This window comes from Rhizomucor pusillus, assembly GCF_041956525.1.
Source record: "Rhizomucor pusillus strain CBS 183.67 unplaced genomic scaffold VTP01scaffold_3, whole genome shotgun sequence".
Lineage (NCBI taxonomy): Eukaryota > Fungi > Mucoromycota > Mucoromycetes > Mucorales > Lichtheimiaceae > Rhizomucor > Rhizomucor pusillus.
The window spans coordinates 1,829,925-1,845,953 of NW_027192145.1; the positions used below are offsets into that span (position 1 = coordinate 1,829,925).

The 16,029-nt window shown below is 45.2% G+C and overlaps 5 protein-coding genes across 5 annotated transcripts; 3 read left to right on the forward strand and 2 right to left on the reverse strand.

Annotated features, from left to right (window-relative positions):
• Positions 1 to 806: 806 nt before the first annotated feature.
• VTP01DRAFT_6944 (uncharacterized protein) lies at positions 807 to 1,928 on the forward strand (the record flags this gene model as incomplete). Its single annotated transcript, XM_069385901.1, has 2 exons — positions 807 to 1,370; positions 1,440 to 1,928. The coding sequence occupies 2 exons, from the start codon at positions 807 to 809 to the stop codon at positions 1,926 to 1,928; spliced, it is 1,053 nt and encodes a 350-aa protein (XP_069243317.1).
• Positions 1,929 to 4,525: 2,597 nt separating this feature from the next.
• On the forward strand, positions 4,526 to 6,492 carry VTP01DRAFT_6945 (uncharacterized protein; the record flags this gene model as incomplete). Its single annotated transcript, XM_069385902.1, has 2 exons — positions 4,526 to 4,720; positions 4,789 to 6,492. The coding sequence occupies 2 exons, from the start codon at positions 4,526 to 4,528 to the stop codon at positions 6,490 to 6,492; spliced, it is 1,899 nt and encodes a 632-aa protein (XP_069243318.1).
• Positions 6,493 to 6,792: 300 nt separating this feature from the next.
• On the reverse strand, positions 6,793 to 7,956 carry VTP01DRAFT_6946 (uncharacterized protein; the record flags this gene model as incomplete). Its single annotated transcript, XM_069385903.1, has 1 exon — positions 6,793 to 7,956. The coding sequence occupies one exon, from the start codon at positions 7,954 to 7,956 to the stop codon at positions 6,793 to 6,795; it is 1,164 nt and encodes a 387-aa protein (XP_069243319.1).
• A 1,550-nt stretch (positions 7,957 to 9,506) lies between these two features.
• On the forward strand, positions 9,507 to 11,975 carry VTP01DRAFT_6947 (uncharacterized protein; the record flags this gene model as incomplete). Its single annotated transcript, XM_069385904.1, has 7 exons — positions 9,507 to 10,375; positions 10,444 to 10,601; positions 10,675 to 11,354; positions 11,419 to 11,450; positions 11,509 to 11,614; positions 11,691 to 11,732; positions 11,799 to 11,975. 7 exons carry the CDS (start codon positions 9,507 to 9,509, stop codon positions 11,973 to 11,975), a joined length of 2,064 nt encoding a protein of 687 aa, XP_069243320.1.
• Positions 11,976 to 12,233: 258 nt separating this feature from the next.
• Positions 12,234 to 14,948, reverse strand: VTP01DRAFT_6948 (uncharacterized protein; the record flags this gene model as incomplete). The annotated part of the gene is made up of 10 exons (XM_069385905.1): positions 12,234 to 13,442; positions 13,508 to 13,687; positions 13,752 to 13,800; positions 13,866 to 14,054; positions 14,122 to 14,204; positions 14,263 to 14,307; positions 14,369 to 14,483; positions 14,550 to 14,578; positions 14,636 to 14,757; positions 14,819 to 14,948. The coding sequence occupies 10 exons, from the start codon at positions 14,946 to 14,948 to the stop codon at positions 12,234 to 12,236; spliced, it is 2,151 nt and encodes a 716-aa protein (XP_069243321.1).
• Between the last annotated feature and the right edge of the window lie 1,081 nt (positions 14,949 to 16,029).

The window sequence follows — 16,029 nt, forward strand, 5'->3', positions numbered from 1 at the left end:
AGTCGCTGCCTGCAGGAACTTCACCAGCAGAGCTTTTCCTGTCAAGACTAACTGACTTCGTACTGGAGTATAATCGTCATCTATGCTTGTCTGCCAAATCACCATGCAGATAAAATTTCTCGCGAATCTACTGGTTCCTATTTATTCTTCTAGAGATTTGATGACTTTGCGCTGTAGCATGTTTCTGTTCAATGCATCTAGACACCTATAAAACTGTCAAAGTTCAGCCGAAATGCTGGTGTCTAAACAAGAGATTTGGCGCAAAAAGGTTATAATAAATAATTGAATGGATCCTGGAATGAGTACCGCAATAGGAGCTTCGGCATATACTTTTTCGACATATTTGTTATTTTAAAGCACGGAAGTTGATGCGAGAACATGAAAAATGCAAGCAATGGTCCTGCAAACCTTTCAGTGACCCATTGAGCCCAAATTATGACTGTATTATATAAATTACAAAAGTGCAGAGCAATTTTGAAGTATGAAATAGTATTATCATCAACGAAGAGCGCAGCGGAGGCGAAAACAAGCTTTTTGTGATCTCATCTCTTAGAAGCTCGTTGTTTTCCCACTCTGTGTGCGCTGGTACTACATCGCCTTGTGTAGCCATTGTGAAAACCCGGATACTAAACAAATAAATTTTTTCCCTCTTCCTTTGTTGTCATTTACTTGGTCTCTCGTTTAATCTTTTCATCATGTCAGCTGGATTGACTTGTATTTTCCTATTATCAATACTATTCTTCTACGGAACGACAGCTTTTTCAATAACGAGCCCGGCATCCAACAGTAGAATTGGGCTTCATGCCATGTTTCGGGTTGCTTGGACTTCAGACCCTCTTGTGACATCAATTACGATTCAACTCGCAGAAGGACCGAGCAGCGCAGCTCTTCAGATTACAGGAACGCTAGCACAGAATATTTCTGCAGAGACTGCATACGCAATTGTGACAGCACCGAGTACAATAAAGCCAGGATCGAAGTATCACCTGAGGTTACAAGGAAACAATGGAATGGTTGCTACAGCCGGACCCATTACATTTTTTCAGGACATTGCTACTGGTTTCTCGTCGTCGGGCGGAATTGCTCGGCCAACATCGTCATTCTCCAACATTTTGCCTAGCTTTTCTTTCCCAACAATTGGACCTTCCTCTGCATCACGTCCTTCGTCGTCAATATCATTATCATCATCGCCATCGAAAATACCTGTATCCTCATCAGTGGCACAGTCCAGCAGTTCTTCTTCGAGCTCCGTGAAACCATCGTCCTCTCACGAAAGCGTGCAAGGATCAGGAGACCAAGGCTCTTCCTCTAATCTCTCGTCGCCAGAAATAGCAGGGATAGCCATTGGATCCGTAGTCGCTGCCGCGTTGGTATGATTCAGGAAACCATGTAAAAGGAAAATAAGTTTAAGAATCTAATCCAATTTGAGCATAAATAAGGTCTTTGGAGGGTTTTTGCTTGTGCGCAAGCGATCCACGACAGACGATAAACATGATGGACAGATTGATGCGATATCAGAAATATTTGCTAGTCCTCGATTCCAGCAGGAGCCACCACAAATGACAGCGACGAATACCGGCGGCTTCAACGGGGACGGGGGCGGGGGCCGATTCTACAGCACCGGCTACGAACCCTACTCTCCTCCTGCAGCTACCTACGACAACAGAATGCCATCCCCAACGTTGCCAACAGCGCAGCCTCAATTTTATCAGATGGGTTCTTACACTCTTGCATTGGCCCCAATTCCACCACAGCAACAGTATAGCATGATGCCTTTTGAACAACAGCACCAGCAGCACACGAATTACTACCCTGCATATTGGGGAGATGAACAACAGCAGTACCATGCATATCCTCCAGAGGTTTACTATGAAAACCATGAATATCATCATCCATCGCCTACGCCCCAATCACCTCATCGACGATAAACTTGTATTATTTTGTAAACTACTGATGGATGCATTACTTTGAGAGGCCTGGCGCTGTTATCTTTTGGATCCTAGGCTCCATCATGATAGGTAAATATATGTATGTACATCTTATTGTAAAGACCACAATAAGGGTCAAGCCTTTAAATATAAGAGATACATTCAATTTCGTCCTGGATTTGACCAATGCCTGGTGTACGTCTACATATCACTACTAGATTTCAAGAAAGACAATACAAATTCACTGTAGAAGGCAACAACGATAATTTTGCACCTTCGTCTTGATGACTGGAGAAGGAAGATTCAGAATTGAACAAATATATTCATCTTGGCGGGAATTGTTTATCCCAAAGCCTTCCCTGTATTGTTTGAGAATTTGCTTCAGATTGAAATGCTTGTCGTCCCAAGAAGAAGTAGCAATTCAACTGTTTCAAAAAATATATATGCATCAGTGATGACGTACCGGTGCCAAGGTGCATGTGAAAATTCGATGCTTGCATCTACCCACCATTCGCCACATTTTCCTCCAAGAGATACTGTAAAAGCTGCCTGTGGGAACCTTCATCTTGTTCGTCTATTTGACCATATTTCATTGTACAAAACTTCACTGGAATGGTTCCTTCTTTCGGAGGTGGTGCAGGGGTGCTACTGAGTTTTTTTGCGATGACAAATGAAAAAAAAAGGCCCCAAAACAACGATCCTCTTCGAAGCAAGCTCTTGAAGAGAAAAGTAACAAAGCAAAAGAAGAGGTTGCCAAAAAAAAGTTGCTCCGTAGAGCGTATCCATCTCGAAGCTTAGTGTCATCCTTGTGCAGGGGCCATGCTAATCTTCTCTGTATCGTTCCAATTTTAATATGTGCCAGAGGGTCCGAAGACCATGGCGGTGGAAGAGATTTCCCCGATTTGCCTTATAAACCTGTTTATTTTTTTGTTTTCATGAGCTTGTGGTAATTTTTCACAGTTCGTAGGCATGCTTGGTACCAAATGAAAGCTTTTCAAATTTGTAGACATGGGGCAGTTAAACATGTAGAAAAAATTACATTTTCTGGCGATTTTCATAGCAAAGAAGACGCACAGACGTCAATTTCTCTGACGCTCCCTAGAGGTCGGACATTTTACTCGACGGCACCTGCCATCTTCAGAATGTTTTCCATAGCAACGGTATATTTAGGATGGAACGAGCAGACGTCAATGAAATTCCATAGATTATATTCAAAAATTCAAAAGCTACAGATAGAAATAAGTGAACGAAGCGACTATGCAACTAACTAGGTTGCTACAATCATTTTACACTGAATTTTATTGCTATAGATATACAATCATTCATTGAAAAGTGTACCGTCATTTTTGGCAAGATAATACAATATTGAAAATAGCAGTCAAGATGCTTACAGTACTCATTTTTGATATTGTATAGCATAGATTTTACTGCAAGAAGAGTCGTACTCTGCTTATGGTCGTTCAAGTGCTTCGAAAAAATCATCGTAAGTCTTTCGGATGTAATCTTGAATCTGCATGTCTGGAGCTCTGCGGCACCAAACAGATTGTCCTGCGAAGTCGAGTTGTAGACATCTTCTATTTTAATCAATATTAAAAAAAGTCTTAACAAACAAGCGGTATATCAGCAAAGAACAAGGAAAATGCCGGCAATACTTCTGCTTATTCTTTCTGGAGACAGACATTATAAGATACAATTTTTGGAAAGATAATGTTCACGGTAGTAATGCTATCGGGAAGGCAAGATGTAAGGCGAAACCGTAGAGTCTGCTACATAAGAACTTCTTCGAAAGGGATCACTGAAAATAAAGATATATCTTGCTAGACAGGTTTTTTTTTTTCAGAAGACATAGCTGTTAGGGTTAATGGCAATACAGGAGATTGGTTTCCAGAATAAACTTATGCTTGAAGTAATTATCTCGATAGGGTAACAATGCGCCACCGTGCCTTCTCCCACTCAACTTCTATTACGGGTAAAAGATTGGAGCAGACATATGACGCGGAAAAATACATCTTACAAAGATTGAATAACATCTGGTATTATCATTTATTTCCCTCGGACGAATGACGATGTCGAAATATTGAATAATGCACGTAACCAAGACGATTGAAACCTGGAACATATAGCTCGAGGTATTACCTGACATACTGTACCTTAATAACAGCAAACAGACAAGACATAGACAGTCATTGTTTTATTTAAATTTTTGGGGCATGTGCCATCTGTTCCAAATACGTAAATAGAGAGACAATTGCATTTGTCAGCTATTAGACATTGAAGCATATTCACAACAGTGGTATCAACTGTATTTCCACCCTTACACAGCTTTGTGAGTTTTAGACAGTCGACCTCCCATAGCATTGTAGATAATCTTGTTGATTAATCAGAAAGGCATTTTTGGCGCTCTGTCAGCAGTCTGCCCAGATTTTCCTAAGGTGGGGTAAAGGTTGCCGGAGGAAAAGACGAATCAAGGAACCCACCGGCTGGGAATTTCCGCCGAGGGTGGTGAATCAACATTTGGGCGCCAGAACGGGGTAGCGAATATCCGTGGGACACTTGTTGGCTTTTTTCTTTCTATCTTTCCTTGCACCTGAGCTTTTATGGACGACAAAGACGAACCATCGAATGACACAAACAGACTCGACTCAAATTCTGCGCCGGATATTCACCAAAGCTTTTTGTCTCGCCATGTACCGACGCAGATCTCCAATTCTAGAAAACTGTGTTATCGCCACCGGCCTGATTTGACAAAGAAGCGCATGCCAGACTCGTTTAATTTTGAGGATGTTCAAAGGGTACTAATTTGTTGTCACAAATATTCTCGCTCATAAGCACAGTGCTTTACTAACACTAACGTCTTTAGCAAATGGACTGTTTATCAACAGAAGACAAAGCTGCCATCACGCACATTTGGTCCTTGTTCTCGGCTGCACCGGCCGATCAGCGCATTCTCATTCTCAAGGGATTGTTGTCAACATGCTGTATGCCTCAGCTCTCTTTCCTGTATGATGAGATCAAACCTCTGTTGCGCATAGACTTCAGCTGCATCCTTCCTCGTGAGGTCTCGCTTCGGATTTTCTCCTATTTGGACGCAAAATCGCTGTGCCATGCTGCACAGGTATCTAGGACGTGGAAGGCGCTTGCAGACGACGATGCGTTGTGGCACCGCATGTGCGAGCAGCATATCGATAAGAAATGTACAAAATGCGGTTGGGGCCTGCCATTGCTAGATAAGAAGCGAGCAGCAGCAGCAACGTTGGTGCGCAAACGCGCCGCTATGGCTATTCGACCCAGCGACTCACCTCTGCGAACTGCATGCGGACCAGCAGATATCCTCGAATCGCCTCCTAAACGCAGCAAGATCCAGAATGGAGCTTCAGTCGAATCCTTTGAAAGCGGCAGCTATCCGGCCGGATCAACATGTGAAACTCGACGAAGACCATGGAAGGAAGTGTACAGCGAGCGGCTAGTTGTGGAACGGAACTGGCGCCGGAATAACTACAACGTGCGGGTTCTCCAAGGGCACACAGATGGCGTGATGTGCGTCCAATTTTGCGATGCAAGCAACATTTTAATGACTGGCTCATACGACAAGACCGTGAGAATATGGAATCTAGAGACGGGGGAGCAGATTCGCCAGTTGACAGGTCACACGCGATGTGTTCGAGCATTGCAGTTTGATAGTGCAAAGCTGGTGACGGGCGCCATGGACCACACATTGAAGATTTGGGATTGGCACACCGGTCGGTGTATACGGACGCTCGAGGGTCACACAGGGGGTGTCCTTAGCCTGCATTTCAATTCGAAATTGATGGCTAGCGGCTCTACTGATTACACGATCCGTGTTTGGAATTTTCAGGCTGGGGAATGTTGTACTCTCACTGGTCACACCGAATGGGTAAACTGTGTACGTTTATGCCCTCAGGACAATCTTCTACTCTCGGCTGGCGATGATGCCACGGTACGCCTTTGGGATCTGCGTACAAGATCATGCGTCCAAGTCTTCCGCGGACATGTCGGACAAGTTCAAGTTGCGTTGCCGAGCCCCAAGGGGTTTAAGCATCGTTTTGGTCAGGAGATGACGCCAATCATGCCTTCGAATGTGGCAAATAGCAGCAATAACAACGGCAACAACAATAACAATAACAACCACCTGACCGGTCGGTTTGATTTCCAACCAGCTTGCGCAACTGAGAATGGCGATCGTCGACCAATACAGCAGCACTTGAGCAACGAAACGTGTCCGCCCTCGCTTTCAGAGAACCCCATCATTTTCTCTGCTGCCCTTGATAACACGATCAAGCTTTGGGATTTTTCAGGAAAATGTCTCCGCACACTGTTTGGTCACGTTGAAGGCGTTTGGAGCTTAGCGTTTGACAGCCTCCGGATCGTATCGGGATCGCACGACAGAACAGTGCGTGTGTGGGATATGGAGAGTGGACGTTGCATGCATGCCCTTGAGGGTCACAGCGGTCCAGTGACTGCTGTAGCTCTCAGTGATACCAAAATCATTTCCGCGTCTGATGACGGCGATGTTCGTATTTGGGACTACAGTGCCAACAAATGAAATCATCACCGCTTATCATTAGCAACAACAAATATCATGTAAATAAGTATTACTAGTCTTTCTGTTTCTTTTCTCCATTTACTCCCTTCATGCATGAAAAGCTTTTCCACCAGATCCCCCTCCCTCCTCTATCTCTCCCCCTCTTTCTTTTACATACTTCTTTCCATACGAGTGCACTGTCTGCCAATTCCCAGATATGTATCTCGCAGTCAGGAACAAGAAGAAAACCAAATAAAATCCGAAATGAAGAGGACCATTGTATTACTTTGTTTTTCTCTATGTGTATTTATTTACAAAAGTTTATGCTTGCGGACAAGCAAATCCTCCCGTTGCCGGCAATGCCACCAAAGAAGGTTTGTAGCCTAGTGTGTCCAAAGCAGGATAATGCAGAGTGATCCAAAATTGGAGTTGCAGTGATTCGCGGCGTTCATCCGGAGCCGCCATGCATCCGCGTTTCAAATTGCTAAATGTTGTATCAGAAGCATCCCGTGCCTCGTAATCAACGTGGATTGGCAGCGTGACATCCGTTAATGTCTGCGGAGGTATAGTTACGACTTGGTACTGCTTTGTATCCAAATGGCCTACGACCACGCCTGTAAGCGCGTCCTTGACGACAATGTCGGGAGCGAACGGTAGCGGGATGTAGTTATCGTTGCTATCGATCGTGGCTCGGACCAGCCAGCCAGTCTCAAAAGCGACGTTTCCGGCAGCATTCACGTACTCGGTCTTTGATATCTTTGGTGGCATCGTCAACATCGCCGGTCCGTTGATCCGAACAAGAGGTGTGCGTGGCCACGATACGAAAACTCCCACCGCGACGACCAAAATCAGCGTAAACAGTGCGATCGCGCATGCAGCGTGCCTGTATCGTCTTTGCCCTGGTCCACGCCTTTGATGCTGGATTGAGTTTGCAGCTTCTCTCCCCTGCCACACATCTGCCGCTTCTTGGTCGCTGCTTCTCTTGACATCAAACTCTGATGGAGGCTTCTGGGCAAAATTGCCGTTGCCGCTGCTGCTGTTGCTGCTGCTGCTAAGGTTTCGATGGTGCTTGACGTTGCTCGCTAACAATAATTGTTGCTGTTGCGGGGATGGCAGCGTATCAACGTTGCAGTAAACCGGCTCTCCTTGCTGATCACTTTCTTTTTCAATGCTGTATCTATCTTGATTGACCTCGGTCTTCTCGCCGTTGTGTCGTGTGTCTCCCGGGATGGAATGCCCGCTTGGGCTATGTTTCATCATAAATCGTTCCGCAATCGTGAGTCTCGGAGGTGGTGAAATCGAACGGTGTAATTTAGGATTGCAGTGAGGATAGTGAGCTTGCTGGGCAGTGCGGTGCGTTGGTGAAGCATGCTTTTCGTTCCTGTAAACTTTGTGTCGTTGAATATTTGACGACGACGACGACGAGGATGATGGGTCTACAATGTAAACGAAGTTGCCGCGACTACGCCGCTTTTCAGGGTCCATGTTGTTGCACAATTTAAAAAATACCACAGAAGAAAAATATAGCTCGGTTAAATTATAAAAGAAATATGGAGAAAAGAGGCAACTCAATAAAATTGAAGGACATTCGCCACCGGCTATGTACAAGGAAATAAAAAGAGCGGGATGCAAGAGAAGGGAAGGAAACCTTGCTGCTGCAACATCATCCTGCCTCCTTTCTTGGTTGCATTCGCCCACACACCAGATTTCACTGTTTAATCACGGATAGGTACAATGTCTATTATTTGTTACTCGCTGATTAAGGGGTGTGTGCAGCGGTCTATATTTACCAAGTGCAGTGAGCTACAGCGAGCCGCGTAGGACTGCGTGACAAGGCATTGCTGCCGTGTTTCTTGCTCAGTTCAGCAAGAAATATATTTTTTACATAGCCTGCTGACATGCTGCAAATTCAATTCCAAGCATCTGGAATCGCTCGAGCCTCGTGCTTAAGGTATACCGAACAATTGATGGATAACTGTCCAAGGTGATACTTGCCTGTAAAGTAAAAAAGCTATTTCTATGCACACAAACTGTTTTCTACTATTTTGATCGAGCCTATGGTCCTGTTTGCCTTAAAAAAAACTTGCTGCATTGTCAGGGGGCAAATAGCGTCAGCGACTCATTGTCCTCATTGCTAAAGCTAGTATTGGCTCCGAGATACTGTAGCATGCACGAGGACATGCATTTATTGCAGCTATATGATTAAGAGGGTCCATGTCCATGGTAGGGAAAAATGTCCCATTGTTTCTTATTCATTTTTTTCGACTTTTATTTTCATTCTTCCTTGCATTGATTTTCCTCATAATTTTCCAGGTAGTGCTAAAACAATTATCAAAGCAGCGTAAGTCCAATGAAAATTTGCTGCTGCTATTCAAGGCCACACACACATGCGCGCTTCATCACATATGTTGCTGGGTTCAGGGCGGGTACGTAGATCGCCGAGGCTCCAGGTGTGAATTGCCCGCTAGAAACAGCACTAGACTAAAATGTATAACGGTTAGATCCAAGCCTCTCCTAGTGTTGTTATACATTTACTAAGATGCAATTGGTAAAGAAATGCTGGAGAGGAAAAAAGTAAAAGGATAAGAGAGAACGAGAAAGAGACAGCAGATTTCTCGTAAGCATTTCATTATTTGGAAATGAAAATATATTCTGTACGATAGTTTTCATTGTAACACGACTTCCCCCACGTCCCCATCCGCATGCTCGAGTGGAGTTTGTCAGGATCCACGGGTCGGATGTCTGTGGGAGATATCCGTGGTATAAGAAAAGCAGATCGATCTCCTGGCCAAGAAGATACTAGCTATTTACCGTCCTCCTTTTCCCTCCTTGAAACGAGGTACGTGTGTGTCAGAGAGCGTGTCAAGAGTACCTGATGATGCGCACCGACAAGCGGGACCTGAAGATTCGGCATCCGTTAAGACAGATATGGTAAATGTGCTCAAGGTGGACATTGTCAAAAATCTCCTCCCTTTGCCCACTCTTGCTTGCACAGCTCAAATTTTTAACAGGCTCTTCCCGTCTTTCGACTCACTATGGGATCGCTTCAGATTCCAGAGTCGCTGGTCGAAAGGGCTCCAGTCCCTTCATTGCACAAGTCATCGTCAGGCGATCTTCCTCTACGAAGCAACACAGTCTCGGTCTATGCAGCCGCAGCTCTAAGCGCAAATAATATCCGGCGCCAGAGATCAGATACATTTGTACAGCAAAAGACATTGAAACCAAAGGAGGAACCGCGAGCACCGTCGCAAATATGTCTTAGCCGCCACAGAGCTATATCGATCAGTGTTGCTCCTGACGACGACGATTCGGATTCCGAGTCTGACGACGATAGCAGCAGCAGTGGTAGTAGCAGTAGCAGCGGTAGCAGCAACAATGTAATCGCAGAGTCTCCAGCAACAACCGTTACAGCGAGCAGCAACATGAGCAACCCTAGCAATAGTAGTAATAACAGTAGCAACGAGGCAGGCGCAATTATTGAAGGTGTTTTGATACGGAGAGCTGTGCGACCATCACCTTTAAAAACAAACACAGCTGCCGCCAGCACTGCTACATCCAGTAATTCATCTCCCACGCAAAATAATAGAACGCATTGGACACCTCCGCCCATCCTCGCCGATACATTAACTGCGTCTCCCACGACAACCGAGCAATCATTTGCTCAGCGAGAGGGAGCATCCAAGAAAGCATTTATTCCTTCGGTTGTAAAGAAGAATTTGAAGAATGCTTCATCAAATAGTCAACAACATCATCCATCCCATCATAATTATCATCACCATCATCACGCTGCATCTCCCCGACAGTTATTCAAACGACTCACTGGACACAAGAACGACAATGTACAATCTAATCATCAATTTACCGAACCACCCCCACCGGTGTCTCTTGACGAGAATTCTGAAACGTAAGTACAATCTAAAGGGCAACTTTTCCCCTTGATCATCGCGGTTATTTAATTAAGCTATTTCTCAGGGACCGCTATGGATTCAACAAGGCGACCCAGTGGCTTTCTATAGAAGAATACCACGAGTTTGAAATTCGTTATCAGCCGATCATTGATCGGCGCATGGCGCGGTGGCACCAAATATTGCAGGAAAACGACCAAAAGTTTCCAGAGAGAAGCCCGCAAGGTTTGCTGTGATAATCTATTATTATTGTTCCTTTACATGTCCTCGACTTACACACACGCTCCACGTGCTCAAGTGAGACGGTATATTCGCAAAGGCATTCCACCGCAGCTGCGAGGCAAAGCTTGGCTGCATTACAGCGGAGCGGAGGCCAAGATGGCTGCTAACCCAGGTGTCTATGACAAGTTTGTAAACAAGGCCGAGCAGCTAGGAGACGAGAACGAGTTTGCGGATATTATCAAGCGAGACTTGCATCGTACGTTCCCGGACAATATCCAGTACCGCACGGCTGGTGCTTTCGAATCATCGCGCCCTTCCAACGACAGCAACAACTCTGCTACTACCACTACCCCGTCGCCGCTTGCTGGTCCACAGCCACCTATCATATCTGCCTTGCATCGCGTTCTCTCAGCATTCTCGCTGTACTCGCCATCCATTGGATACTGCCAGTCGCTCAATTACATTGTCGGCATGCTTTTGCTGTTTATGCCGGAGGAAGAGGCATTCTGGACACTTGTCACTATCATACAGAACATCCTTCCTGCGGGCGTGTACGACGTGACCATGGAAGGGTCAAGTATCGATCAAACCGTTCTTATGATGCTGCTGTGGGAACGGATGCCGCATATCTGGTCCAAGGTCGCCGACAAGAAATCCTTTTGGGATTCGGCTGCTGACGGCGTATCCATGCCATCCATCACTCTTGTAACTAACCATTGGTTCCTTACACTGTTTATCAATGTTTTGCCGGTCGAGGTAAGAAAATTGCTTAAGAATATCGATAACTTGATCTCTCAATGAAAAGCCCTCTTTATTGTAGACTGTCTTGCGAGTTTGGGATTGTTTTTTCTAGTAAGAGTCCCTTGCATGTCCGGCTCCTAGAGATAGAATATCTAACTCGATGTATCAGTGAAGGATCCAGTGTCCTATTTCGAGTCGCTTTGACGTTATTCAAGCTGAGCGAACCGACCATCGTGAATCTGACTGATTCGCTAGAGATTTTTCAAGTTGTACAGGTAATATGCAGCTGCAGGCCAGACATGTTGGCCCCGCTATACAAGCAAATTAACACTTTGCCCACATGCACAATAGAACATGCCAAAAAAGATGATTGATTGTCAGTGGTTGATGAAGGTAAATAAACAAAGAAAATATCACTTTCATTCTCTAGTAGCCGAAACTAATTCTCTTGCTATGCAGTGTGCATTCGGCAAATTCCGTTCACTGACCAACGTCACCGAGGAAGATCTAGAAAAGCGAAGAGAAGTGTGCAGGGAGCGCCGCAGATCAGGCCAGGTTCCGCAACTATCCCGCACTACTTTACCCAGGCGTCATTTCCCCTTTGAGGGAAAACTCAAACATACCCTACATTTGTAAACTTATGCATTTACCTCCTAGTACATTTTATTATCTTCTTGTTAAAATCTTCCTGACTTGTGATAAAAAGCAATGCTTCTTTGTGATTTGATATCCATTTTATTGTTGCGTGAGTCAAAACAAGACAAAAGAGCTACAAGTTACATGATTAAAGTTACAGGAAAAGAAAAGAAATGACGTAAGTTTGATGATGATGAAAGAACGAACAAGGCGGAAGAGGAACATATACATGTGAAAAAAGAAAGTAGCAGCAACATGTTACTTTTGTTCTTGATCCTTGATGATGGCTTCAAGTTCCTTGACTTTCTCCTTGGTTTTCTGCCTCCACTCTGGATCCCGCTTGGTAAGGACAGACTGTGGTCCGACGTCTGCAGTATCTTCAATGACAATGTGTGAGTTTTCCTCCCAGACTTGAATGCGCGGATGCAGCCCACGGCGATGATACGCCTCCTCTGCTGCCACGGTTTCCTCTTCTGTAGCGTTAGGTTCATCTGCAACCTGCTCTGCTGCCTTTTCCGACTGTGGTACAGCTTCAGGCGGCGGCGGTGATGGCAGGTGTTCCGTTTCCTGCGGCGCCTTATTGTTCTCCTGCTGCTGTGTGTGATCCTTACGGCGGAAAAGATTCAAAAGTGCATTGCCGCCGCCACCTGATGACGATGACGATTCGTGATTACCCATTCCTCGGAAACTGGAGAAACTAGAGACACTGGCTTCGTTCTTTTCGACATTAAGATTCGCCTGTGACGTGGGTTTTGGTTTGACTGGTTCCAAGAACTGGATCTGCGCCGAGGAATTTCTTTCCTCAGTACCCCGTGATGGTGGTAGTGCCAGTTTATCGTCAGAGTCGTCAGGCAAAAAGTCTTCCTCAGCAGCACCGTCGTCAATCTCGATGGCCTTGTGGTCCTGTGACAATCCATTGGCGTGCTTTCCAGCCTCTTCTTCCTCTTCCTTTTTACGTTGAATTGTATTAATGAGCGTGTTGCGCTGAGTTTGACTCCACGTCCCATCTCCCAAGTCTTGTTCATCGTGGTTACGTCTCAAACTAAGGGATTGGGCGAGTTTCGGTAGACGGTGCGTGCTGCCAGTGCTGGTGATGGAGAGAGTTCGCGTTCGAATGCGTTTGCCGAGTTGGAAGAGAGGGATAGTTGTGCCGTGAACGAGTGTAGATGCAAGAACAATAAATAATACAATGGGACTGACAAGTTCTATCGTCAATGGCTTTTCAGCTTGTCCTTCGTAGATGGCTTCCAGCTCCTCTTTCGCGATAGTTGAAAGGAAAACGGCACCAACACCCATCGGGCCAAACCATCCACTGAAAACTGCTTCTCGGTATGTCTTCAATGCTGGCATAACGGGTTTGAGCGCAATGACGATTGGCAATCGGCGGAACAGTAAAATCAGGATAGCAATGACAATTAGGCGCCAGGGTGACAAGCCGATCTCCGCATTTCCAAATTCATGCCAAGGCTATCAACAAAAAGAAGAGTTGGGTTAGTAACATGTGATCTGCCATACAACGGAGCAGAGCTTACAATAATCGCGCCGATGTAGGCAAACACCGCCAAGTTAAGCATCATATCAATGACTTCCTGGAAATGTGCTTCTTCAGTCTCTTCTCTAAACCAGTCATCCCACGAGAAGGCGTTTCCTGCAGCAAAGCATGCAAGGAGATCATCACTGCCGGAGAAGCCTGTCATGGCCATCAGGAACAGCTAGTTGCAGAATGAACTGAGTGTAAACAACGTGGTACCAGGCTGCATGGTGATGCAAACTTACAGCAAGTGCAATACCGAAACTTAGGAAAGAAGGTTTATCGATAAGATGACTGGACAAGTGAACAAGTAATCAGCAAAAATCCCTCGATATATCTGAAAGAGGAAAACGACTTACTTGCGTTCAGACCATTGCAGAATTTTACGTGCAACGTAACCGACCACAATGCCAATGACGCATGACAAAGCGATCTGGAAAAGACAAGTTTCGTAAATCCATTTACCAATAGCATGCCCAGTGCCTGGTTCGCCAATGAGGAAAATGGCCAAGAAAAGGAAGGGGAATCCAAGACCATCGTTGGCACCACTAAGAATAGCAGTCAGCGTCTTATGCATCGCAGCGTTGACCCTTATTCGCAAGGTTTGCATGGTACCTTTCAGCAGACAAGGCGTTGCGAATATGGGCTGGAACGTGCTTTTCTGCAAATCGGCCCTTAACAACTGAGTTGGCAAGAATCTTAGTGACAGCGATTGGTTAGCAAACAACAGCGCAAAGAAAGGTATAAGTAACTCACAGGATCAGTCGGACAGACACAGGCGGCAATGACAAGAGAATGCAGCTGAAAATTACATCATGTGAGGCAACAAGCGTACACGGATCAAGGAATCGTGGTTACTCACATAGTTCAATGGAGGTATGAATGCCCAAATAAATAAGCCGCTGATTAGCCACATGAACAGCATGACGGGCAACAGCAGCATAAACATGGTTCGCCACTCCTTCTTCATGTAATGTCTAGAATAGTTAATTCGATTAGCATACAACCAGGAAGGGATCGAGCTAACTCGGAGCACGATTTACTTTGGCAGCTCGATTCCGACAGCCATAACCTGCGAAAATTGTTTCAGAAGAGGATCGAAACAACCCAAGTATGATATCGGCAGTACCTGGATCGCAATGATACAGCGGGTAATTTGCTTGGTAAACATGTCCGTGTCTCCCCACTCATACGGATCAAATCCGTCAGCTGCAATGGGCCCAGCTATTATACCGACAACGAGTGCCACGACTAAAATAACCCGGTAAGCTTGCATTCGATAGTAACAAGGTGCTGCTGCGAGACCGCTTACAGGCTTCCGAAATAAACAATCTTTCTTTGACAAACATGGACACGAAGCCAAAGATCACAATGAATCCACTCAAAATGGCGATGGCAATGGAGAAAGGGTCGAGCTCGCCCGGAATGACCTCGACGCCCATGGTTCTCGTATGTTTGCGGAAAAAAACCAAATAAAGAGAATATGTATAATACAGGTAAAATAGAAGGTATCAAAGGGCTTCCCAGGTTGGAAGCTTTAGAAGTAGAAGAAAGTGAAGAAGATAGGTACGTCTTTTGAAAAGATATAGGTTTTCTTGCTGAGTCCCAAATTTACACTTATTCCCGTCTTTTGCTTTTTTCTTCCTTTTTGGATGAATAGAAACTGCTCGATATAGAATCTGCAGCTAGTAGTAACAGGCAACAAGAACTTGGCCTGTTGTGGGTATACTTCCGAGCACTGCTTCAAACACTGCAGGAAGTGGTAACTGCTGCATCTATCAAACATAGATGTGCCAAAGTCGGCACTAGCTTGTGCAACAGACTCTAATTTTTTCTTGCTTTCATCGGCAAACCGGCATTGCTCCAGGTTGGAAACAATCTCTCCGATGCAACGCGATCTTTGCCTTTCACCTTTGAATATGTATTTTTCCTCTTTTTTGCCACCTCTCCGTCGAACACTACCAATCCTTTGTAACCTTATTTGTTTACACATGCACAAAACTCTGCAGCTCCTTACCCCATATCATCCCTTCCGAGACCGTCGTGTGATTGGCGCAACTCACTAGTTCAACCGGAAACATTGGAATACTAAGCAGCACGAAATCGTGCGTCAGATTGCTGAGAAGAATTGCAGATCTTTGACAAATATGCACATATTTGCGAGCATAAGCGTCAATAAATAATATGCAAAATGTTTTGCTCCATGTGAGCGTGTTACTGCGTCATTGCTGTGCACGAATGCATTGATCGATTGCATCTAAATCCTGAAGGTTCCATCGCTTCCATGGTAACCTGCATCATCCATTCCTGAACATAGATTAAAACAAGTATCTGTATTCCCGCAGATTCGTGTCACGTATCTGGTTGAGCTCCGCCCGCTTTAGCTGAAATGCTTGTGATTGTCAGAAGCAGCACCGAGGCAGTTTCTTCTTTTATCCAAGAGCAGCAGATGCAAGAACTCCAAGAACTCACTACTTCAGTTACGCGTTGGTCATCTCTGAAATTTTAAAGTTAGCCCGCATC